Source organism: Rattus rattus, chromosome 15 (assembly GCF_011064425.1).
Source record: "Rattus rattus isolate New Zealand chromosome 15, Rrattus_CSIRO_v1, whole genome shotgun sequence".
Classification (NCBI taxonomy): domain Eukaryota; kingdom Metazoa; phylum Chordata; class Mammalia; order Rodentia; family Muridae; genus Rattus; species Rattus rattus.
In genome coordinates this window covers 36,919,050-36,943,826 of record NC_046168.1, presented here as the reverse complement: position 1 = coordinate 36,943,826, position 24,777 = coordinate 36,919,050, and the positions used below count along the sequence as shown (strand labels likewise).

At 40.1% G+C, this 24,777-nt stretch overlaps 1 protein-coding gene across 1 annotated transcript in view; it reads right to left on the bottom strand.

Moving 5' to 3' along the window:
- Dtwd2 (DTW domain containing 2) overlaps window positions 1-23,230 on the bottom strand; it is a 62,764-nt gene extending 39,534 nt beyond the window's left edge. Inside the window, exon 1 of the mRNA XM_032885904.1 lies at window positions 22,783-23,230. Within this exon, the coding sequence (XP_032741795.1) occupies window positions 22,783-23,000 (218 nt within the window). The 5' untranslated portion in view covers window positions 23,001-23,230. The remainder of the gene's footprint in view (window positions 1-22,782) is intronic.
- Window positions 23,231-24,777: the final 1,547 nt, after the last annotated feature.

The following is a 24,777-nucleotide window of genomic DNA, read 5'->3' as shown; positions in this document are numbered from 1 at the left end:
TGTTGGTGAAAAATAGGTTTGAACAATCACTATTCCTTAATATCTCTCAACATCAATGGACTCAACTCCCCAATAAAAAGACATAGATTAACAAACTGGAAACGCAATGAGGACCCTGCATTCTGCTGCCTACAGGAAACACACCTCAGCGACAAAAACAGACACTAACTCAGAGTAAAAGGCTGTAAAACAACTTTCCAAGCAAAGGATCTGAAGAAACAAGTTGAAGTAGCCATTCTAATATCGAATAAAATCGATTTTCAACTAAAAGACATCAAAAAAGATAAGGAAGGACACTTCATATTCATCAAAAGAGAAATCCACCAAAATGAACTCTCAATCCTAAATATCTATGCCCCAAATACAAGGGCACCTACATACATAAAAGAAACCTTACTAAAGATCAAAGCACACATTGCACCTCACACAATAATAGTAGGAGATATCAACACCAGACTCTCATCAATGGATAGATCATGGAAACAGGAATTAAACAGAGACACAGACAGACTAAGAGAAGTCATGAACCAAATGGACTTAACAGATATTAATAGAACATTCTATCCTAAAACAAAAGAATATACCTTCTTCTCACCACCTCATGGTACTTTCTCCAAAATTGACCATATAATTGGTCATAAAACAGGCCTCAATAGATACAGAAAGATAGAAATAATCCCATGCGTCCTATCAGACCATCACGGGCTAAAACTGGTCTTCAAAAACAATAAGGGAAGAACGCCCACATATACATGGAAGTTGAACAATGTTCTATTCAATGATAACCTGGTCAAGGAAGAAATAAAGAAAGAAATTAAAGACGTCTTAGAATTTAATGAAAATGAAGGTACAATATACCCAAACTTATGGGACACAATGAAAGCTGTGCTAAGAGGAAAACTCATAGCTCTGAGTGCCTGCAGAAAGAAACAGGAGAGAGCATATATTGGCAGCTTGACAGCACACCTAAAAGCTCTAGAACAAAAAGAAGCAAATACACCCAGGAGGAGTAGAAGGCAGGAAATAATCAAACTCAGAGCTGAAATCAACCAAATAGAAACAAAAAGAACCATAGAAAGAATCAACAGAATCAAAAGTTGGTTCTTTGAGAAAATCAACAAGATAGAGAAACCCTTAGCCAGACTAACTAGAAGACACAGAAAGATGTCCAAATTAACAAAATCAGAAATGAAAAGGGAGACATAACCACAGAATCAGAGGAACTTCAAAAAAATCATCAGATCCTACTACAAAAGCCTATATTCAACAAAACTTGAAAATCTGCAGGAAATGGACAATTTCCTAGACAGATACCAGGTACCGAAGTTAAATCAGGAACAGATAAACAATTTAAACAACCCCATAACTCCTAACGAAATAGAAGCAGTCATTAAAGGTCTCCCAACCAAAAAGAGCCCAGGTCCAGATGGGTTCAGTACAGAATTCTATCAGACCTTCATAGAAGACCTCATACCAATACTATCCAAACTATTCCACAAAATTGAAACAAATGGAGCACTACCGAATTCCTTCTATGAAACCACAATTACTCTTATACCTAAACCACACAAAGACCCAACAAAGAAAGAGAAATTCAGACCAATTTCCCTTATGAATATCGACACAAGAATACTCAATAAAATTCTTGCAAACCGAATCCAAGAGCACATTAAACAATCATTCATCATGATCCAGTAGGCTTCATCCCAGGCATGCAGGGATGGTTTAATATACAGAAAACCATCAACGTGATCCATTATATAAACAAACTGAAAGAACAAAACCACATGATCATTTCAACAGTTGCTGAGAAAGCATTTGACAAAATTCAACACCCCTTCATGATAAAAGTCCTGGAAAGAATAGGAATTCAAGGCCCATACCTAAACATAGTAAAAGCCATATACAGCAAACCAGTTGCTAACATTAAACTAAATGGAGAAACTTGAAGCAATCCCACTAAAATCAGGGACTAGACAAGGCTGCCCTCTCTCCCTACTTATTCAATATAGTTCTTGAAGTTCTAGCCAGAGCAATCAGATAACAAAAGGAGATCAAGGGATACAGATTGGAAAAGAAGAAGTCAAAATATCACTATTTGCAGATGATATGATAGTATATTTAAGTGATCCCAAAAGTTCCACCAGAAAACTACTAAAGCTGATAAACAACTTCAGCAAAGTGGCTAGGTATAAAATTAACTCAAATAAATCAGTAGCCTTCCTCTACACAAAAGAGAAACAAGCAGAGAAAGAAATTAGGGAAACGACACCCTTCATAATCGTCCAAAATAATATAAAATACCTCGGTGTAACTTTAACCAAGCAAGTGAAAGATCTGTATGATAAGAACTTCAAGCCTCTGAAGAAAGAAATTGAAGACGATCTTAGAAGATGGAAAGATCTCCCATGCTCATGGATTGGCAGGATTAATATAGTAAAAATGGCCATTTTACCAAAAGCAATCTACAGATTCAAGGCAATCCACATCAAAATTCCAATCCAATTCTTCATAGAGTTAGACAGAACAATTGGCAAATTCATCTGGAATAACAAAAAACCCAGGATAGCTAAAACTATCCTCAACAATAAAAGGACTTCAGGGGGAATCACTATCCCTGAACTCAAGCAGTATTACAGAGCAATAGTGATAAAAACTGTATGGTATTGGTACAGAGACAGGCAGATACACCAGTGGAATAGAACTGAAGACCCAGAAATGAACCCACACACCTATGGTCACTTGATTTTTGACAAAGGAGCCAAAACCATCCAATGGAAAAGATAACATTTTCAGCAAATGGGGCTGGTTCAACTGGAGGTCAGCATGTAGAATGCAGATCGATCCATGCTTATCATCCTGTACAAAGCTTAAGTCCAAGTGGATCATGGACCTCCACATCAAACCAGATACACTCAAACTAATAGAAGAAAAAGTGGGGAAGAACCTCGAACACATGAGCACTGGAGAAAATTTCCTGACCCAAACACCAATGGCTCATGCTCTAAGATCAAGAGTCGACAAATGGGATCTCATAAAACTGCAAAGCTTCTGTAAGGCAAAGGACACTGTTGTTAGGACGAAACGGCAACCAACAGATTGGGAAAAGATCTTTACCAATCCTACAACAGATAGAGGCCTTATATCCAAAATATACAAAGAACTCAAGAAGTTAGACTGCAGGGAGACAAATAACCCAATTAAAAGATGGGGTTCAGAGCTAAACAAGGAATTAACAGCTGAGGAATGCCGAATGGCTGAGAAACACCTAAAGAAATGTTCAACATCTTTAGTCATCAGGGAAATGCAAATCAAAACAACCCTGAGATTTCACCTCACACCAGTGAGAATGGCTAAGGTCCAAAACTCAGGGGACAACAGATGCTGGCAAGGATGTGGAGAAAGAGGAACACTCCCCCATTGTTGGTGGGATTGCAGACTGGTACAACCATTCTGGAAATCAGTCTGGAGGTTACTCAGAAAATTGGACATAGAACTACCTGAGGACCCAGCTATACCTCTCTTGGGCATATACCCAAAAGATGCCCCAACATATAAAAAAGACACGTGCTCCACTATGTTCATAGCAGCCTTATTTATAATAGCCAGAAGCTGGAAAGAACCCAGATGCCCTTCAACAGAGGAATGGATACAGAAAATGTGGTACATCTACACAATGGAATATTACTCAGCTATCAAAAACAATGACTTTATGAAATTCATAGACAAATGGATGGAACTGGAAAATATCATCCTGAGTGAGGTAACCCAATCACAGAAAAACACACATGGTATACACTTATTAATAAGTGGATATTAGCCCATATGCTCAAATTACCCTAGATGCACAGAACACATGAAACTCAAGAAGGATGACCAAAATGCAAATGCTTCATTCCTTCTTTAAAAGGGAAATAGAATACCCTTGGCAGGGGATAGGGAGGCAAAGTTTAGAACAGAGGCAGAAGGAACACCCATTCAGAGCCTGCCCCACATGTTGCCCATACATATACAGCCACCCAATTAGACAAGATGGATGAAGCAAAGAAGTGCAGGCTGACAGGAACTGGATGTAGATCTCTCCTGAGAGACACAGCCAGAATACAGCAAATACATAGGCGAATGCCATCATTAAACCACTGAACTGAGAATGGGACCCCTGTTGAAGGAATCAGAGAAAGGAGTGAAAGAGCTTGAAGGGCCTTGAGACCCCATATGAACAACAATGCCAAGCAACCAGAGCTTCCAGGGACTAAGCCACTACCCAAAGACTATACATGGACTGACCCTAGGCTCCAACCTCAAAGGTAGCAATGAATAGCCTAGTAAGAGCACCAGTGGAAGGAGAAGCCCTTGGTCCTGCCAAGACTGAACCCACAGTGAAGGAGATTGTTGTGGGGGAGGGTGGTAATGGGGGGAGGATGGGGAGGGGAACACCCATAGAGAAGGGGAGGAGGAAGGGGACGTTGGCCTGGAAACCGGGAAAGGGAATAACAATCGAAATGTAAATAAGAAATACCCAAGTTAATAAAGAAAAAAAAAAAAAAGAAAGAAAGAAAAGAAAGAAAAATACATTTGATCAAATACAGTGATGGTCCTGGCTACTTCCAACAGTGGGGACACCAAAATTCTGAGGTTCCAGGCATTTAGGCCTATGTTTAACAGTGAGGGTCTCCATGAAGACACTGTCACTCTTTGGATATGGCTGTGTTAAGGAAAAAAAAACAAGGCAAAATCAAAAAACAACAATGAAAAAATACCAGTCGATCCAGACACTAGGCCGCCATGGAATTGGAATGTATATTTCTGGTATGGTGGCAACCTGCCTTGGGAACTAGATGGGTAGAGAGATTGTTGCCAGGCTCGGAGAGAAGCCATCGGCAGTGTGATATGTGATAGAGCAAAGCAGGTGAGAGGCTTTGCTGACTGAGATGAAGATGTCTACCAGATATCTTGGGGCACTACAGTGCCGGATCTAATGCGGGGTAAAAGACAGCTTTTTATTTTTTCTAGTTTTACAGCAACACCCATCAGTACAGTACCATGGGATCTGATGCACTCTTCCAAACATACGAGTGGTGCACAGACACATGTAGGCAAAACAGTCACATACATAAAATCATAAGATACATAAATCTTTAAAAAAAAAAAACCATGGAATATGAGCTTTTCCCCTCAATGAACCTTGGGTAGACTAATAACCCAATGCGCTCACTCTAGCTCCCTTTGAGATGATCTGGTAACTGTCCTGTAGTATAGTGAACACCCTGTCATGACTACAAACAGATTTTCAGGGTGACAAGTCTTTTTGTGCTCACTAGATAAAGAACAGAGAGTGGCAGACAGACCTAATAAGTGTAACTATAATAAGAAGTGTAGACCAAAGTCTGCTATAACAAAGAACCCTTTCTGTACAAGGAGAAATAGGGTAACATTAAAAGTCCAAAAAGCTTAAAACTGTGTTTATCAAAAGCATAAACTAAGATGACCAATGAAAAACATCAAATAAAAATTTCTGTTTCTTTATCATAACATCAGGCAATTTAAAGTTAGAACCTAACCATTCCCCACTAAGTAAAGTATAGTTCAATTTGGAAATTTTTAGCAAATATATGCAAATTTTGGCCAAAGACCAGTTATGGTTATAAAAACATTAACTTTAATTTTTATATATCAAAGTCCTCATATTATAGACCCTGTGTTGACATAGTAGTGACCATTCACTTCAAACCTTGAGTACATGAACCACCAATTACACTACATTTTTATAATTATCATTCATCAGCTGTGTTGTATAGCATTTGCTATTAGGTTTCATTTCAATTATTATGGATACTTTTAGAAGTTTAAAAACCTTGGTATCATTAAAATTTCCTGTTGGCATTACAAATTCAACTTACTCAAACTGCCCTTTATAAAAATTCCCTCAGAGAACTCAATGAAAATGTTATATGAGACTAATTTTATAAAAAATAAATTGACCCAAAATATTGTAGCCTTTTTCAAACTTAGCTCTTAAAATTGAAATATCAAATACAATAAGTACAAAACCCAAGCCATCTTCTTATCTACTAACCATTAAGAACATTCACCAAGTATTCTCTAGCAGTCTATTTAATAAAATCAGTTCTCCAGAACTGGACAGAGTCCTGGCCAATTTAACCCATCAATCTGTGCACTGCTTACTAATTATTTTAAGAATGGTGCCTAACCAAAACCATTTTTAAGCTCTAGAACACTACTCGTCTTGTTTGCAACTATCTCGTCCTCAGGGGCTGAATTCACTGTCATTAATGACAATCATTCACATGTCCTTACATTTCTACTTATACTTCTGAACTTCTAAATAACTGTGATTGTGGTGTGGTTACAAGACTATGGGGGCCAGCAAAGTGAAGTAAGGTGGTTTGAACTAAAATGTTCCCTCCCTCCCATCAGTCTTAGACATTTGAATAGTTGGCCCCAACTGACAGCTGTTTGGAAGGATTAGAAGGTGTGTCTTGCTGCAGGAAGTATGGGGTGGGCTCTGAGTATTCTCTCTGCTTCCTTTTGGTGTTTGAGGTATAAGTTCACAAACACTGCCTACATCACTGTCACCTCAGAGGCTCATTAAGCTAAATTCCTGAGCCTAACCATCAGCTGACCGAGCTTTTAACCGTGGGAGTTTATATTTCTGACAAGTTGGTGGGTGTTACTGACACTGCAGGTGGGGATGGATAAAGGATGGATGGTCTCAGATGCAGTTCCCTACAGGCACCTAACCCTGCAGGATTTTCTTTCCCACTGACTGACTTAAACTCATTCCTATCTAAATGCTGCCTACTTATCCATTCCTGCATCTGAACACTGTCAAAGCCTTTTTAAGTTTTAAAGAAGCAGTTACCAGAGAACAAACAACAGAACAGTAAATGAACAAGCCAATGAAACCATTTTCTCTTCATGAAGATATGACCTTTCCTAGCCAACCTGTTGCCCTGACGACTCTATCACTAGGCAACCCTGCATATGATTAAAACAATCCACAACTGACAGAGTGCAAATTGCCTAGAAAACTATAAGGACCTGATCAGGACATCATACTTTGGGCTGCACTAAGTTGGAGCCCTAGAAACTTGCTAGAGTTAGGAAATGTTAGTTCCTGTGGGTATGAAGCTGTGCTGTGTGGAATACACCATCTTGTACCTGAGCCACACTGCTAAGCTAGAGTACCACAACCATTCTGGCAGAGAAGAAGCACCTAGGCCTGCTCTGATACAAACTGCCACTCTTGTCCGGTATGTTTCTGGTATCAAGAGTGCCCTACAGCCAGGTAGTGGAAGCACAGGCCTTTCATCCCAGCACTTGGGAGGCAGAAGCAGGTAAATAGATCTCAGAGTTCAAGACCGGACTGCTCTACAAGGGTGAGTTTCAGGACAGCCAAGGGATACAGAGAAATCTTGAAAACACAAAAAAAAAGAAAGGGAAGCGCGGGGGGGGGGGTGGCAGAGAAGAGTACCCTATAGTTGTCTATTTTCCAGTATGTCTCACTAACCCCACCTATCTGCAGGACTGCATTCTTCATCTTACCTGCTCCAGTACACCTTTCTAAAAGAATCCACTCCTTCTACTCTCACTTCCTAGCTCCTTATCCTGATTTCCCTTCATATATTTAATCACCACTGGATAGCATATTAACAGAATTGGGGGGGAGGGGTTGCTACAGTGTCAGCTACAGGACAACAAAGTTTGGCCTCCTCTTATTGTTGCTATATTCCTACCACTGCCAGAGCAGAATCTCAAACAATGCTCAGTGTATAAAAGACCGTCTGCATTCTCCCTTACCTCCACATTGGATGCTTTTCTCCTACACAATGTCCTATCCCCTTCATTTTCTTAGACATCAAATTTCATACCTCCTTCATGTTCTCTACAGTACTTAAATAATTCACTACTACAAACCCAGCATTTCTGTCCTCCATTTGAATATTCTGTGACTAACTTAATAAGCAGTAGGATGAAAGATGCAAACTGTTACTGAAGAGAACAGCCAAGCACTTTGAATAAACTCTGTAAGTGTAACGTAAGCTAAAATTAATTGCTTTCTCTCATGCTTTGATAACCTCATCAAACATCAATTCCTATGTATTTAACTTAGTGTATAATAATCTAATTCTAATTACTAAATTTGACCTAAAACTATAGTTCTTTGGTGTGAATGTGTGTGAGCACATATGTGTGCAGGCGCGTGTGCAAGTGTATACATGTGCACTTGGAGGCAGGTTGACCACTTAAGGCATCATTCCTCAGGAGATAATCATACTGGTTTTTGAGGCATGGGTCATTACTGGCTTAGACCTTTCCAAGTAGGCTGATTGGACAGAAAGCCTCAGGGTCCTGTGCCAACACACCAGCTTTTCTTTCGTTTTCTCGTTTGTTTTGACGCAGGGTCTCTATATACAGTCTTGGCTGTTGCAGAACTCTGTATGTAAACCAAGTTTGACTCAAACTCATAGATACACTTGCCTCTGCCTCGAGAGTGGTGGAATTAAAGCTGTGCACCTTCACCCCAGCTACAGCTAGCTTTTTATAGGGGCTTTAGGAATCAAACTTAAGATTCTCACATATGCATGACAAACACCTTACAAGAGTGAGCCATCTCTCCAGCTTCAAAACTACAGTTCTTTAAAACATCTTATAATTTCAACTGACCAACTCTATATTTAGTGAGTTAAACACTTTTCTTACAGCACATATGCTATGATTACTATTCAGCTGTTAAACCATCTCATTAAATAGTAATTGCAAAGTGATTGCTATCTTCATTCTAAACTCTTCAAAAAAAATAAAAATAAAAAACTCTAAACAAGCCTGAAGGTTATTTTATATTATATTTTGAATGGATAATACATTAAACAAAAATTCATACCTGTATAAGTATATTAAATAATAAATTCAATCAATTCCTATTTTAATATACACTGCACATTTAACTGTAATGGAATGACTAAAGAGCTGAATTTTTCCATTCACTACATTTATAATGCATTGTAAACACATTATTGTTTTTCCTTTCATTAGGGTTTATCTTCTTTAAAAATCTATATAACTCAACAAATTTTAATTATATTATTAAAATATAAATGGAACCTATAAAAAATTTCCCTAAGGGATCTGAGATAAGTTTTTTCTTTGCTTCTCTCGAGAGATGCAGGAATGGATATGTAGGTTGCCTGCAGATACAGACTGACTGCGTCCACAGTGAATGTGGCAGTACCTGGGTAACCTGCCATTCCCAGCACCCCTTCTGACAGCCTGTGTGCTAAAGCCATTATGTCTGAAATGGATCTGAGATGCTAGGACCTATACACACATCTTTCAAAACCTAATTAAGTCCCTTACACAATATTCACTGAAAGCTTTTTCCTATTGCTGACTGATTTTAGTCAAGATAATCTCACATATAAGTAAAATTAAAACTTAAAGCTTTATGAATAGATTTACATTACTATTTCAAAAGATTTTTACTCATTAACTAAAGAAACACAAACATAAACCCACTCCCCAAAAATTAGTAGTTTAACTCATATTTCGAAAAACAGAATAATTTTTCTTAATATTCTCAAAAGAGGGAGAAAATTAAGAACTCCACAGATTTTACAGTACTGTTTGAAGTCTACCACAGAGCACATACAAAAATGGCAACCACTTTCTCATTTTAAAACACACTTCGGAAAACTAAATCCCACAGTGCCCTCTGCTGTATTTTGGCTACTCCTTTTTTTAATATTCTTTCACTTTTACTTATGTGTGTGCCCATGTTTGCATGTCTATGTGTGACCTGTATGCAGGTGCCAACAAGGCCAGAAAAGGTGCCAATCCCTTAAAATTGGAGCTGTAGACAGAGGGCACTGTGATGCTCCCCTGGAAGAGCAACGTGCACACTTAGCTGCTGAGCCATCTCTCCAGCTCACCACTGTTCCTACTATCTTTTAAAGAATTAAAAAGACCTAGAAAATGAATATTACTTATTAGATTTTTTAAACTATATACACAACTTGACCAATAAAAAGACAAGCACCTGTACAAACATTTAACGTATTATAAATTTTCATCCCATACATAGGTAACCTCTCCCATATATGACTATTTCATATTTAAGTAAGTACAATTTTCTCATATACTCCCCCAGCTGTTTTTCTTACTGGATTCTTTTAGAACTGACTACAGGAGTTAAGGAAAAGCATAAAAAAGAAAAATTACTATTGTAAGCTGTCGAATTGGACTTAAAGCTCACTCAACAGGAGAAAATTAAGCCTGATACTAGAAACCTAGCCAGCTTCTGGGGCTAGTGAGGGCATGGACATTCAATAAGAATCTATTACTACCATTTGCTAAGCCAGCGTACTTTCTTACTACACTGTAAATCTTATCCTTAGTGACAGATAAGTGCATATTCCTCATCACAGAAGCCTCTCTCTACAGAAGTGGAGATCACAGGAAACTCCATGTTGGACACAGCATGGAGCTAACAGACAGCAGGAAGCCCAGGCCCAAAAGATACACCTGTACCATAGCTCCTAACATCATCGCTCAGAAAACACTGAGGAGGAACGTGCAGAAAGATGGTAAGAGTAAGAATACCAGGAAGTCGGCTGTAAGAGGTGTTTCCCAGTGTTCCACTATGAGACCCAGCAATAGGCAGCTTTTCCCATTAAGCATATACTTACTTTGTACTCAGAGGGTGAGCACAATTAAGAAACACTAACTATGGAAAGCAAGAGAATTCATAGAAATCATAACTATTTCAGCCACTGTCTGACTAAAAACACTTCTTGAGAAGCCCCAAGTACAGACCTCAACAAAGGTTTTCAGAGAAGTGTTGGGGTACATTATCTACTGTTAAGGAAATCCAGGATTGAAGAGAAGGAAGAGGCAGGAGGAAGAGGGTGGCAGCGGGGCGGTGGTGGCGGCTAACCAACAAAGGCGCTTTACTAAAAAGAGTAACATCATTTTGGGAAAAGCCAGAGGCAAGTCCTGGGGAAAGGACTGATAGACAATGACGGTGACCCTACCCTGGTCTATGTTAATCTGTATACTTGTCTTTGTTTTTCATAAAACTCAAAAATATTTTTATAAAAAGTAGCTAAAATTTTTCAAAATAGAAAAAATTAGCTAAAATAAGAATAAAAAATATTTTTGTTTAACTGCATGCTATTTTAAGCTAAGAGTTACTACAAAAGAGCAAAAAATTTTATGAATAATTTTGATTTTCAAGTTTGTATCTGATGCCTTCGATTCTGATAATTTTGTAATGTTTTAATATATAGATTATATATTTAAAAAAGTAAACTGAAATGTATAAGAAATGTAAATGTAAGGTTGGAAATGGTTCATCAAGTAAGCCAACCTGCTGCTCCTCCAGAGGACCTGGGTTCAATTCCCAGCACCGCCATGTCAGCTCACAACTATAACTCCAATTCTGAGTTCCGGGGCTCTTCTGTTCTCCTCAGGCATGAGCCAGGCAGGCACAGGCACGTGGAACACAGAAATACAGTCAAGCAAAACACCCATATGCATTTAATTTTTTTAAGCAGCGTGGGCCAGTGAGACAGTCCAACAGGTAAAGGCACTTGCCTCCAATCCTGATAACTTAAGTTTGAACCCAAAACTAACAAGGTAGGAGAGAACAGACTCCTACAGGTTGTCCTCCGACTTCCACTAACAGTCAGCACGCACAGACACACACACTTCTTTTTACTAATAAATCTAATTCTAACCATGATGAAGCATGAATCAAACCCAAGCTAAACAACATTCTACAAGTAACTGAAAAGCAAACAGAGCCAGAAGAACCATCACAATCTATAGAGCACAGCTAATGATAATATATGGTGCTTTTCAAAATACTAGAAAGGATTTTAAAGGCTTATGTCATAAAGAATGTTTGAGGAAATATTTTATGCTGATTCAAACATTTAGAATGCTTATGTTCATTGAAGCACTGTATGGGATTCCATATATATGTCAAATTTTAAATTTTTGTCATAATCAAAAAGGAAAAAAGTAAAATTACTAGAGTCCTAGAAAGAGGGAAATGGGAAATTATTGGAGACATAGTATGCTGGTTAGCTTTTTTTAACTTGACTTAAGCCAAGGTCATCTGGGGAAAGGAATTTCAATTGGAAAAACACCTCCATTAGAAAATGCCTCCATTAGAGTGGCCTGTAGGCAAGTCTGTGGCATTTTCTTGATTCAAGGTTGTTGTAGAAGGAGTTAGACTACTGTGGGTGGTGCTACAGCTGGGAAGGTGGCCCTGAGATGTATAAGAAAGCAGAGTGAGTGCTGGAGAGATGGCTCAGCGGTTAAGAGCACTGATTGCTCTTCCAGAGGCCCTGAGTTTAATTCCCAGCAACCACATGATGGCTCACAACCATCTGTAATGAGATCTGATGCCCTCTTCTGGGGTGTCTGAAGATAACTACAGTGTACTCATATAATAAATCTGAAAGAAAGGAAGAAAGGAAGGAAGGAAGGAAGGAAGAAAGAAAGGCAGGCAGGCAGGCAGGCAAAGCAAAGCAAAGCAGGCTGAGGAAGCTGTGAAAACCAAGCCAGTATTCAGCACCCTTCCATGTCCTCTGCAGCAGCTTCTGCCTCCAGGTTCCTGACTTGCTTGAGTTCCTGTCCTGACGTCCTTTGAGAATAACCAATGATATGGAAACTAAAATAGGCCCTTTCCTCCCCCATGTTGCTTTTGGTCATGGTGGTTTTTTACAGCAACAGGTAAGACAATAAAAAGGCTCTGGGTTCGCATAGTGCTGATGACTAAGTAACACCACAAATCTAATGCCACACAATGTGGCTCAGTTACTGTCCCACTGCTGTGAAGAGACAGCATCACCAAGGCAGCTTATCAACGAAGTGTTTAATTGAGGCTTGCTTACAGTTCCAGGGGGTTAGGGACCATGCCCATCATGGGGCGGGGCAAGCACTAGACAGGTATGACTCTGGAGCAGCAGCTGAGGGTTCACATCTGATCCACAAACATCAGGCAGAGAGACAATGACACTGGGACTGGTGTGGGCTTTTGAAACCTCAAAGCCCAGTCTCAGCGCTATACCTTCTCCAACAAGGCCATGCCTCCTAGTCCACCAACTAGGAATCACACATTCAAATATGTAAAACTATGAGACTACTCTCATTCAAACCACTAAAGAATCCAAACTTATTACACAGTTAAAATGATGAACACGAGAGAAGCAGTGGCAGGACAATGGAGGCTGACATAAAGATCTCGCTCTGTGCATTTACAGGTCGTTATCAATGTTCTTAAGGGATGGATGGTACTGGGCTTTATATGTTTAAGTGGGCAAATATATCCTATCAATTGGATCTAAGATTATTGTGTGTGTGTTCTTTTATGTGAGGGTTTGAGTGTAGGAAAGTGCAGCGGCTGGAGACACTGGGCCGCCGAGGCGGAGTTGGGATGTGTTTCCACCAAGATATCTAGCAGACATCTTGGTGCACCATGGTGCCAGACCTATCGAGGTAAAAGACAATCATATACTATTTTTTATATTTTACAACAGCAGATGGCGAACCAATGTGATGGGCAAGAATCCACTAGTATTCCTAAGGGTTGAGAGAAAGTTTTATTTTCTAAGAGGAGGCCGGCACCATGTTAAGTCATGTGATCCCTCAAGCAAGGGGAAATTGAAACAAAGAAACAGGGAAGCCTCCTGGGCTGGCCGGCTGTAGGTCCCAGGCTGTGTGATAAGTAATGGCAGCTCAGAGAGTTAGAGATTAAAAGCTGCTTTTTAAAGAAAGTTGTTTAGAAAGTCTTTCAGGATACTCATATTCTTTTTAACGTGGGCTCCACAGGAATTTTGAGTTGAAATCCTAGCTAGACAAGCTACTTTTTAATTACAGATATTATTAAAAGGTGATTGAGTTTGTTTTTAGAAAGAAGAGAGTGAAGAGATTACCTGAATCAGGTGGGGATTTTCATCCATGGTTCAGAACTTAGATAGGGAAAAATTAGTCACTAACTCCAAGTAGAGAGTTGTGATGAGTGTCTGTAACATCAGGCAGAGTGAATGCAGACATATATTATAGGAGCTATTAAGGTTAAGGAAAAATCTGTGGCTCCAGGTAAAGAGCTTAACAGATGGGATATATTTCGGGCTAAAGCTCTGAGTTTTAAGTTGCTTAATGGTTTTAGAATTGATAGAAGGTGTTTAAGTTTGTTTTAAGGAGAGTAAAGAGATTACCCAAATCACGTGACGATTTTCATCTATGGTTCGGAACTTAGATAGGGAAAAATTGGTCACTAACTCCAAGTAGAGAGTTGTGATAAATATCTGTAACACCAGGGAGAGTGAATGCAGACATATATTATAGAAGTAATTAAGGTTAAATAAAAATCTGTGGCTCCAGGTAGAGAGCTTGACAGATTGAGATATTTTGGGCTAAAGTCCTAGTTTGATATGTTGCTTATTGATCTTGGAATTGATAGAAAGTATTTGGTTTGTTTTATGAATTACCCTGCTAAAGGCCATATGGCTCATTGATGCTGGCTAGTGAGGGTTTGTGGTTATTTTTGATATTTACCACAACAGGAAGCTCGGATTCTCTTAACGTGGGCTCCACAGGAATTTTGGGTGAATTTCCTGATATCACAGAGTACAAAAGCCTATCAGGCTCATTGTTTAGCTTACTTCCTTTTTAAAAAATTGTTTAGTCTTCATGATGGGTGTGACTTTGAGTTTTATTATCAATTACTCTGGGAGAGAGTGCAAGATACAAGCTTTTCTGGTTTCAGACTAAGAAACACAGTATTTTGGGAGAAAGATTTTATCTTTGTGTTTTTAAAAAGTGTGATTAGACTCTGGAAACCTCACAGAGTCATACTGATCAGATTTGATAAAGGTAGACCGCCTGAAAAATTTATTCAGAGAATCAAACAAAAAGATATCTCGAGGGGTTGGGGATTCAGCTCAGTGGTAGAGCACTTGCCTAGGAAGCGCAAGGCCCTGGGTTCGGTCCCCAGCTCTGAAAAAAAGAACCCAAAAAAAAAAAAAGATATCTCGATTCTAAACTTTTGTCCTGAGAGTTGTATTTTACAGAGTGTGCCTACTTGGATTCCTGGTCTTAAGGACTTTCAGCTGGGTCCAGTCAGGACACATCGGCTACAGCATTTGCTTCATTCTTCCTACCCCCTTACCCCCAAGGATATCTCAATGCCCATGTACAGCTTGAAGAAGTTATAGAGGAGTCATCGCCCCAATTCCCTGGACTTTGGGGGGCTGAAAGTGGTTATTCTAAAGTTGTTTTTATGAGGAATTTAAAAAACAGTTGTAATTTAACAGGGAGGAATTAGCTAGATTGAGCTATACAGTCGTAATCTCATTTGTTTTTTTTTTTTTTTTTTTGGTTTTCTTTTTTTTTTTTTTTTCGGAGCTGGGGACCGAACCCAAGGCCTTGCACTTCCTAGGCAAGCGCTCTAACCACTGAGCTAAATCCCCAACCCCGTAATCTCATTTGTTAACTAAGCTAAAATCATATCTTTTCTTTGATATAGAATTTATTTGTTAAAAGTTTAAAAGTACAAGGTTTAGAGCCAGTCCTTCTATTGATGTCATTACAAACTTCTGAGTTGATTACACATGTGAGTTAAGGGCCAAATAGCAAATTCATGGCTCTGACTTTGTGAGAGTACTTTCAAGATAACAGTCCAGATTGTCTTTTATAGATAGTTTTCAAAAACGTCAGAATCCACAAAATTTGAGATTTAAAGTTATTTATCTTTTGTTGAGACATATCTGCTCCTAACAGTTCCCCTTTGGCGGATTTAACGAATAATCTGCACATCTCTACCTCCAGGTGAGGCAATACTTTGTGGCTAGGCAGCCACTGGACAAAACTGCCTGTTTTATCTGCAGACTAATACTGTCCAGAAAAGGACAAATTATGCAGAATAGTTGACTCATAAACCCTGCCAAGACAGGGTGATCAGCCCTTCAAAATCTGCATTTCAAGAGTCTGTCAGTTGATTTGGGCCAGAAGGCTGAAGACTTGCACTCACATGTTGCTAACAGGGGACTGTGCTAGTGGAAATTTGTCTCTACAACCTCTCAGTTCTAGAAGCCATGTTAGGCTTCCTATGTGTGTAGATATTTGGTCACTCTCAGATTTCTGACGGGATTGAAGACTGATTGTAGTCTCATAGCCTATCAGGATGTTTAACTCTGAATATACATATTTTATTGGATAGTTACCAGATAGTATTCAAGCTAGCCAAGATAGATTTTAAGTCTTTCTTTTTTTTTCTTTTTTTTTTATTATTATTATTATTATTCCGGAGCTGGGGACCGAACCCAGGGCCTTGTGCTTGCTAGGCAAGCGCTCTACCACTGAGCTAAATCCCCAACCTCGCAATTTTAAGTCTTTCTTAAGCTGGAATAGAAAACTGAATGTTCTGCTTAACGGATATAGTGGTGGACTGGGTGTTGAGTATACCATATGCTTTATAAATTGTAGAATGGTAATAATTGCACTCAATTTATATATAAGTGAAAAGGCTATTTAATTGGACAAAAAGGGAGAAATGTTGTGGTTTGCCCTGGAGTTATCTGTATTTTGATGCTAATTCCACTGCCCCAAGGACAGCTGCCTAGTAAAGTACTCAGGAATCAGGTGACTTCACCAGAAAAGTCTCCCCATTGAATTTGTAAAAAAACAGGTAAGGGGCAGGTACAGGATAGAAGGAAGCCTGTCATTGGAGGAGAAGGAAGGATGGGTGGGAGAGAAGTTTGAAGGAAGAGGAGGAGACTGGAACAGAGAGGAGAGGCAGAGAAATCATGGCAGAACAATGGAGGCTGACGTGAAGATCTGCTCTGTGTATTTACAGGTCGTTATCAATGTTCTTAAGAGATGGATAGTACCAGGCTTTGTATGTTTAAGTGGCCAATTATATCTTATCAATTGGATCTTTAAAAAAATGATGAACATATTCTTAATATGTTGCCACAACTCAAAAACAAAGGTAAGTCTGGCAAGGTACTTACCCATATAAACAAACAAACTGGTATGTTTCTATTAAGTTGGTTCTGCTAATCCTTTTTGCAAGAATATGGCTTATTGAGTACCTATTTTTTGTTTGTTTGTGGAAATGGCTTTTTCTGACAATGTCTTTTGCTTCCACAACTAAACTTTTGCTAGACCTTGCAACCAAGTTGATTGTATGCCCTGAGACCATTTAAAACTATATACTTAATCTGTTTCCCTACTATATATTCACTCTGGTTAGCTTGCCTCTAAGAAAACAATATAACCCAATACAACTCTGCCTTGGACTATACATGCAATCAGCTTTTACAACATCAGCTAAAGAACTACATACTCTTCATGCCCCTGACCCAAAACTCTGTGCGTGTGTGTGTGTGCATGTGTGTGTGTGTGTGTGTGTGTGTGTGTGTGTGCGTGTGTGTTCCTCATGTGGGAGGAAATGGGGAGAGAAGTGGGAGGGAAGAGATAGAGACAGAGGTGGCAATAATTTGCTGAAAGCAGTCAACAGGTTGAAATTCATTTTAAAGAAAACAAATATCTATCCTAAATGCTGGAAGGAACATCTGGATATAGTTTAATAACATCTGTTTGTGGTTTTAAGTACTATTTGGGTCATTCAGGGTCAGTAAAATAACTCCTTTCCTTGTAAGGTTCCACTATAAATTCCTGTAAAAAAGGAATTCCTTTTTTCTTTCCCATTCCATGTTTTCTGTGCTATTCAATAAATATTGAGAGAAGCCCTTCGTTAGGGACAGACTTAAGACACAGATAACAGAAGACAGATAGTCCACTGATCACAAACAGGGCAGATGGAAGACTCAGAGGGAGAGCAGACTTCAAATTTGGGCTCACTCTTGGTCTAATGCACTCCAAGAGGAGGAATCCTTTTTCATTCTTTAAAACTGTACTGATGTATTTGTTTCTGGAGATTTTCCTTGCATAGTCCTGAAACTTCTTCTCATTTCATTTCACTCTTCTGTCTTTACCATCTCTTTACTAGGCTTCCAACAGAAGAAAAATGTTTTTAGATGAAAAGAAAAAGCCCTCAGCAAAGGAAAAAAGTAAATACCTATCAGTACTACCTTCAAATCTACTTCCCTAATTGAAGAGAGAAGAGCCACCAAGAGAAACGAGAATTTGATCATACAGAGGAAAAAGATTCAGCAGATATGAGCTTGATCTTAAAATGGACAATAATGAGGTGGGCACGATAGAAAATGCCTGTCATCCCAGAACTTGACAAGAAAACTTAAATAAATAAATAGGTTCATCTCAAAATAATTAAAAATGACCACAGGAATAGAAAACAATCTATGGATCAGAAAGGGCAAAGAACCCCTTCACTACAAATATGTACCACATGCAGGAGAAAGCAAAGGCCCATATGCTGGTTTGTACACAGTTATCATTATGTGCAGCAGCAATAGAAACATTAAAGTCAGAGCAGCTATCCCAGTCACTAAGCTCCAGCCACTGACAGATTATAAAAGACAAAAACACAGAGGCAGGGGAGACAGATCCAATGGGTAAAGCATTTCCCACACAAAGAGGAAGACCTTAGTTCAAATCCCCTGAGTCCAGATAAAATCAGGCACCATAGCTGAGTCTATAGTTTCAGGGCTCCTTAGCCCAGCATACACAGCAACAAAACAAAAAAAGAAAACAGACCACAAGTCAAGACCAACACCCAGGTTTCCTCCATTCTCCACACAGGTGCATGCACACATCATACACGAGAGAGAGAGAGAGAGAGAGAGAGAGAGAGAGAGAGAGAGAGAGAGAGAGAGGAGAGAGAGGAGAGAGATGTAAAACCAAGAAAGGAAAAACTATTCAAATCACAAAGTTATCTTGTTAGATAAACATATATAAAAAGGACTTTGGGGCTCAGCAGATAAACACTCTTCCTGTAAAAGCCCACAAACCTGAGTTTGAGCCCAGGAACACACTTAAAGATGGAAAGAGAGAAACAAAGTAAAAACAAAGTCCTCTTCTCCTCCATATTCCTGCCTGGCAGGTATGCATAGGTGTACACACACAGACACACACACACACACACACACACACACACACACACACACACACACACACACACTTTTTCTCAATTACTTTGTAATTTATGAATGTTTTAAATAATACCAAGTTTTAAACTAGAAAATTACTTGACTACATAGTCCTTAACTCTATAAGCCTGACTAATATGATAAATTATTAATTTGGGGCAAATTAACATAAGGAATTAATGTGGTTTGATGTTCTTTGAAGAAAACATCTGAGGGTAATAGTGCAGTTCTTATTTTCTTAGGGGAAGTAAATCAAACATTTAGTAAGCTCTAGTATATTTTATTTTTAACTGATCACTCCTCTTTAAAGATTTAATTAAGATTAAGAAAGAAAATGTTTCTTGGCATAAATCATCTTTGCTCAATTATGAACATATGATTAGCTTACATAACATTTTATAAATCAGCTTTGCACATATATTATGCAGTCTAATGCTCTACCACTGAGCTATACCCCCTGCACATATATTATGAACAAGCCACTTTCAAGAGTAAACATAATCTCCATGCAAAGAGGAAAGAACAAATTAATTTTTCCTTGGAAATATTTTTTACAAGTACAAAAAATTTAATTTGCAGAATATCTAAATTTTTACCCTAAACATCATCGCTAATGTATTTGATCTTTATATTTACAAAGAGGACTGGAAATGGACCTCAGATGGTGCGTTCCTAAAGCCCTTGGTAAAGCCCCAGCATCCCATAAGTGGGGTGTGCTGGTCCATGTTATAATTCCAACAACCAGGAAGTGAGGCAGAGGAGCAGAGGTTCAAAGACACTCCAGGCTACACAGAATGCTGGAAACATGCTGGGCTACCTGATACCTTGTTGAAAATAAGAAAGGGGAAGGTTCAGAACTGAAAAGATTATTAAGTTGAAATGCATTTGAGACAAGTAACGTAGGTGACATAATTCAGCAACATGGTGCACTGAGTACCAGTAGTAACAGCAGGACTAACTGATGCAGCTCAGGGTGCTGCCCAGCTCTCAGGAGAGCACTGAGCCACACACTGCCAAACCAAAAGAAGACAAAATAGAAATCTGAAGGCCTGGGTTGGGGATTTAGCTCAGTGGTAGAGCGCTTGCCTAGGAAAGCAAGGGCCCTGGGTTGGGTCCCCAGCTCGAAAAAAAAAAAAAAGAAAAAAAAAAAAAAAAAGAAATCTGAAGGCCAGTTCCTACTGAATGCATGCTCTTTCCCATTACTGTAAGCTGGGAAACTATATGCCACATAATGATATACATCTAAGGTAGCCTATGATGGAGATCCATTCTGACTTCTGACAATCCAACCTCTGGCAGAAGGCCAAACCATGAAAGATAAGGTATCCCAAGTGCTGAAGTAGAAAAGGCATCCCACCTCATCATATCACCCAAGAGCATTTTCCTGACAGAATTCCTGGCCAACATCCCAATCACCATCCAAAGAACCCCCAGTATGTAGTCTACTTGCTTGCTGTGGTATTACCTGTATCTATTTTTAAAATGCAGTTATATCACTGTATTATAAGTGATTAACAGAGCAGTCAATAAGCAATAAGCAAATGCATAGGTCAGGTGCTCAGGAGAAGGCCCAGGGTAGAGAAACTGGATTAGAGATGATAATCTATCAGGAAACCAGGTAAAATCATCACTGGAAAGTGTATACCATTCAAAAGAGAACTTAGAATCAGTTCTCTGGAGAAGTGGGGTGGTGGTGTCCTCTGCAGGTGTCAGGCAGGCAGGAAAGCCAAATGGAAAGAAGTGACAAGAAACTCAATTCAGAATGATTCTGTCAACCTGGATCAAGACTCTGGAGGCTCTGGTGCCAGGTGGTTGACTCCCAACAACATAAACACGGTATCATTTGGGGAAAGTGTCCTGGTGTAATACAATCTCCAATGCACAAGAAAGCAAAATTACATCAAGACTTAAGTCAGGGCACAAGCCATTTCTTCCAAGAAGATGGGTTCTAGAGATACCTATAGGAGCTTACAGACCTAAGCAAGGGTATGGCAGAGACAGCCTGGAGGTCACCTGGGCTATTAGCCACCTCTGGTCCTGGTTGTGGGAGCTTGGAAAGCCTCTGGACAAAGGGTCACTTAGATTACTATCCACCTCTAGTCCTGGCCCAACCGAAAATCCAGCTCCCAGCCTTCTGGAAGACCAGGTTTAGATCTTTTTCATCGAAAAGACAATCCTGTGTCTTAGCATTAGTAGTTAGTTGAAGGACCTCCATGCTCCCAACAGAGAACCCCAGCATTTAGAGTTTGAGGAGAGGCAAGGGAAACTGGACCAATGAAGTGATCTAAATCTACGAAGAACTAAAGAAAGCACGTGTGACAGTGTTTACAGATCTGAACTGACCTACTAACTAATCTGGCAAAGGTCCACTGCGTTTTATCTCATGAAGGTTATTGGCAGCTGAAGCAAAAGCCATTTCAGGGCAATTATTCGAACAGGCAGCTAACTGCAGAATGACTATGAGGCAGGGAAGCTGAGGCCTTAGTTGGGATCTGAAATGGGTACACACACACACACACACACACACACACACACACACACACACACCAAGGGCCGGTCAAAGTCTTGTGGCAGTACTGGAAGAGGTGGGCTCGGCAGAGGAAGTTAGGTCATCAGGTGGGACACTGGGCATTTGGTCCCTTTCTGTAGTCCTCATCGATTCTGTGCACAGTGACCTTTGCAGCACTGCAGACCCAATATAACGAAGCTGCAAGCTCTGAATCCCTGAACCCAAATAAATTTTCTCCTTCTAAGCTGAATACCTCAGGTACCAAGAGAAGAGAAAGCTGACCGATATTTAATAACTAAGAAAAGGGGCAACAGTAACCAGGGACCTACGAGATGTTTCTTAAGTGCTGAGATTAAACGTGCAGCTGAGCGCACCAATGCACTGACGTGGCCCCCAAAGGAATAAGCAGGTATGCTGTGAACAGCCAGCCCTGATTGTTATTGTCCACCCAAAAGCCTCTGCAAAAGCCTCTAAGTGTCCAGCGGGCGTGAGGCCACGCTTCATTTATTCTTCGCTGCATTTCTAACACCTAGAACAGGCAGCAAGCTAGTAGACACACAAGAACTTCAGCTTAACAAAATCTTTTTTGAAACAGGGTCTCATACAACCAGGCTAACCTCTAACTTCCTAGGTATCTGAGAATGACCTTGAACTTCTGATCTTTCTGCCTTCACTTCCAAAGTACTCGGCTAATAAACTGGGTTTTCAGTAAATACCGCCAAGTAAATTCAAAATTCTCAACACAGGCTGCTCTATTCCTCTCCGCCAACCCATCTCTCCAACAAGCGATATAATGATGACAAGCCCACCTAAGCATCGTTAAGTATTAATGCCATTATGCCTCCAGAATTCCTTTTATGAAAGACTGAAGTTTCTTGGAAAAAGAACTAAGTCTTGCTGGGCTTGGTGGCACACACCTTTGATCCACAAACAAGTTGTTCCAGGACAACCTGGGCTCTGTTACACAGAAAAACCGTGTCTCAAAATAAATTAATTAATTAATTAATTAAATTAAAAAGTAAATCTCGCAGAAAGTCGGGGTTAAATAATCATGGCCCTGCCTGAAAAGTTCTTGCTTTGGCAGATACATTCGGAGTCCGCCTGGCCGGCAGGGGGCGCCGCCGCTCCCGGGACCCGCAGGCGCAGGCCCCGCCCCGGCTCCGCGCTCACCTGCAGCGGCTGCACTCGGGCCTGCGCTCCGCGTGCTCCACGGGCAGCCCCCACAGCCCGTCTGCACTCGTGCTGTCCCCCAATGCGCCCGCGGGAGGCGCCGCCAGCCGCGCGCCGCCCTCGGACCGCTCCTCTTCACCCGGCGTCGGGAATCCCCAGGCGCCAGAAAGCCGAGGCGCAGACTCCCCGAGCGTTCGCGCCTCTTCCTGCGGCTCCATGGGTGGTGTTAAGAGTCAGGCCGCCGCATTGAGGGAGCGCCGCCGCCAGAGGGCGCCACGCGCTGAGGAAAGGGGTCTGCGTACGCACGTCACGTAAGGGGCAGGCCTCAGAGGTGACGTGAGGTCCCGCCCCGTTGCAGAAAGACAAGGAGCCCATTGGTGTGTTGTGCTTCTACAGGCCGGAAGGAGATTGTGAGCGTAGTGGCTGCGCGGGTGAGATTAAACCCAGGTGAAAGGAGTCGCCTCCGGAAGCTAGTTCGCAATGGTTTGTGTTTAAAAGATAACGGGAAACTCTAGGCAGCATCGCCGGGTTCTAGGCACGTGCAGGCTCAGCTCTGTGTCAATTCGCGACATTAATGGCCAAAGGCTGCAAAGGAGCGGTTTGTTTGTTTTTTGGGTTTTTTTTGCAGCCACTGAAAACTGGTCCAGTGACAATGTGAGCTCTTGTGCCCCGCTAGCCATCGGGCCTACCATCTTCCATTTCACGCCAAATAATTGTTAAATTGTGTGTTTAACCCCCCAAGCGTCCTGGAACCAAGCAATAAGAACTGGCTACTATATACATTGTATGGTTGAGGAAAAAACACTGCAAACAAGCACTACTTACCCAAGTTCTCACAACATCTGGGTAACACAAGAAACACAGCTCTTAAAAGTTAGAGAAGTAGAAATGTTAATTACAGGAAATGTATTTGTTAATGCTTATTAATGTTAATTCTACCAATATACATTTAAACAAGGAAACTAGGCTTTCATCAGTCCTCCGAGTTGTTTTGCATTAACGCCTGCATTGAAGCTCTACTAAATAGACTAGATTTAACCAGGAGCACTAAAAACAAATACTGTATTTCTTTTTTTTTTTTTTAAGATTTATTTTATTTATATAAGTACACTGTAGCTGTCTTCAGACACACCAGAAGAGGGCATCAGATCCCATTACAGATGGTTGTGTACCACTATGAGATTGCTGGGAATTGAACTCAGGACCTGTGGAAGAGCAGACAGTGCTCTTAACCTCTGAGCCATCTCTCCAGCCCAATACTGTATTTCTTATAGTTTATTTTAGCGTTAGATTTTCCAATCACCTTAAAGTCAAATTGATGAGTAGTGTACAGAAGTGTATTTTAAGCTACCCTTAATTCTTTTTTTTCCTAAAAACAATATCCTTTTATTGAGGATTAGCTTTAAAAGAAGGGGAAAAGGCTGAACTGTCTGGGACAGAGGTAGAGTAGGAAACAAAGTGGCATGTATATCTGTTAGAATTAGGAAATGAATAAAACTCAGAAACTAGGAAAGAGGGCAAATCAGAAAATAAAGAAATCCTGATATAGATTAGAAGACCAACTATTTTTAACTGCAAAATTAACTTTCCTAATAACTGTTTAAACCAAAGGATGTTCCTGCTTTCTCATTTCAAGACAGGAAAGGCACAAGTAGGTTGGATACAGTTTTTCTGCACTGTCAGAACTGCTAGGACAATAGATGTGTGCTAACAATTGATTTCTCAATAGATAGATCCACACCCAATCACTGGTTCTGACCTTCAAAGGATGCAGAATCCAGCCATTCGTCTGAGTCGCCACCTCTGCCCCATTCAGGTTTCTATGTTTCTTGAATAAATTATTTCCATCAGCACAAACGAGTCCTGCTTCATCTCTACTGTTGAAAGAGAAATCTCTGTAAGTCCACTTATCTAGAGGTTGAACAGAATAAAAAATTAAATTGTTAATAAGCAAATACATAAACCTCTCAGGGGTTGACACCGTAATAGCACAGG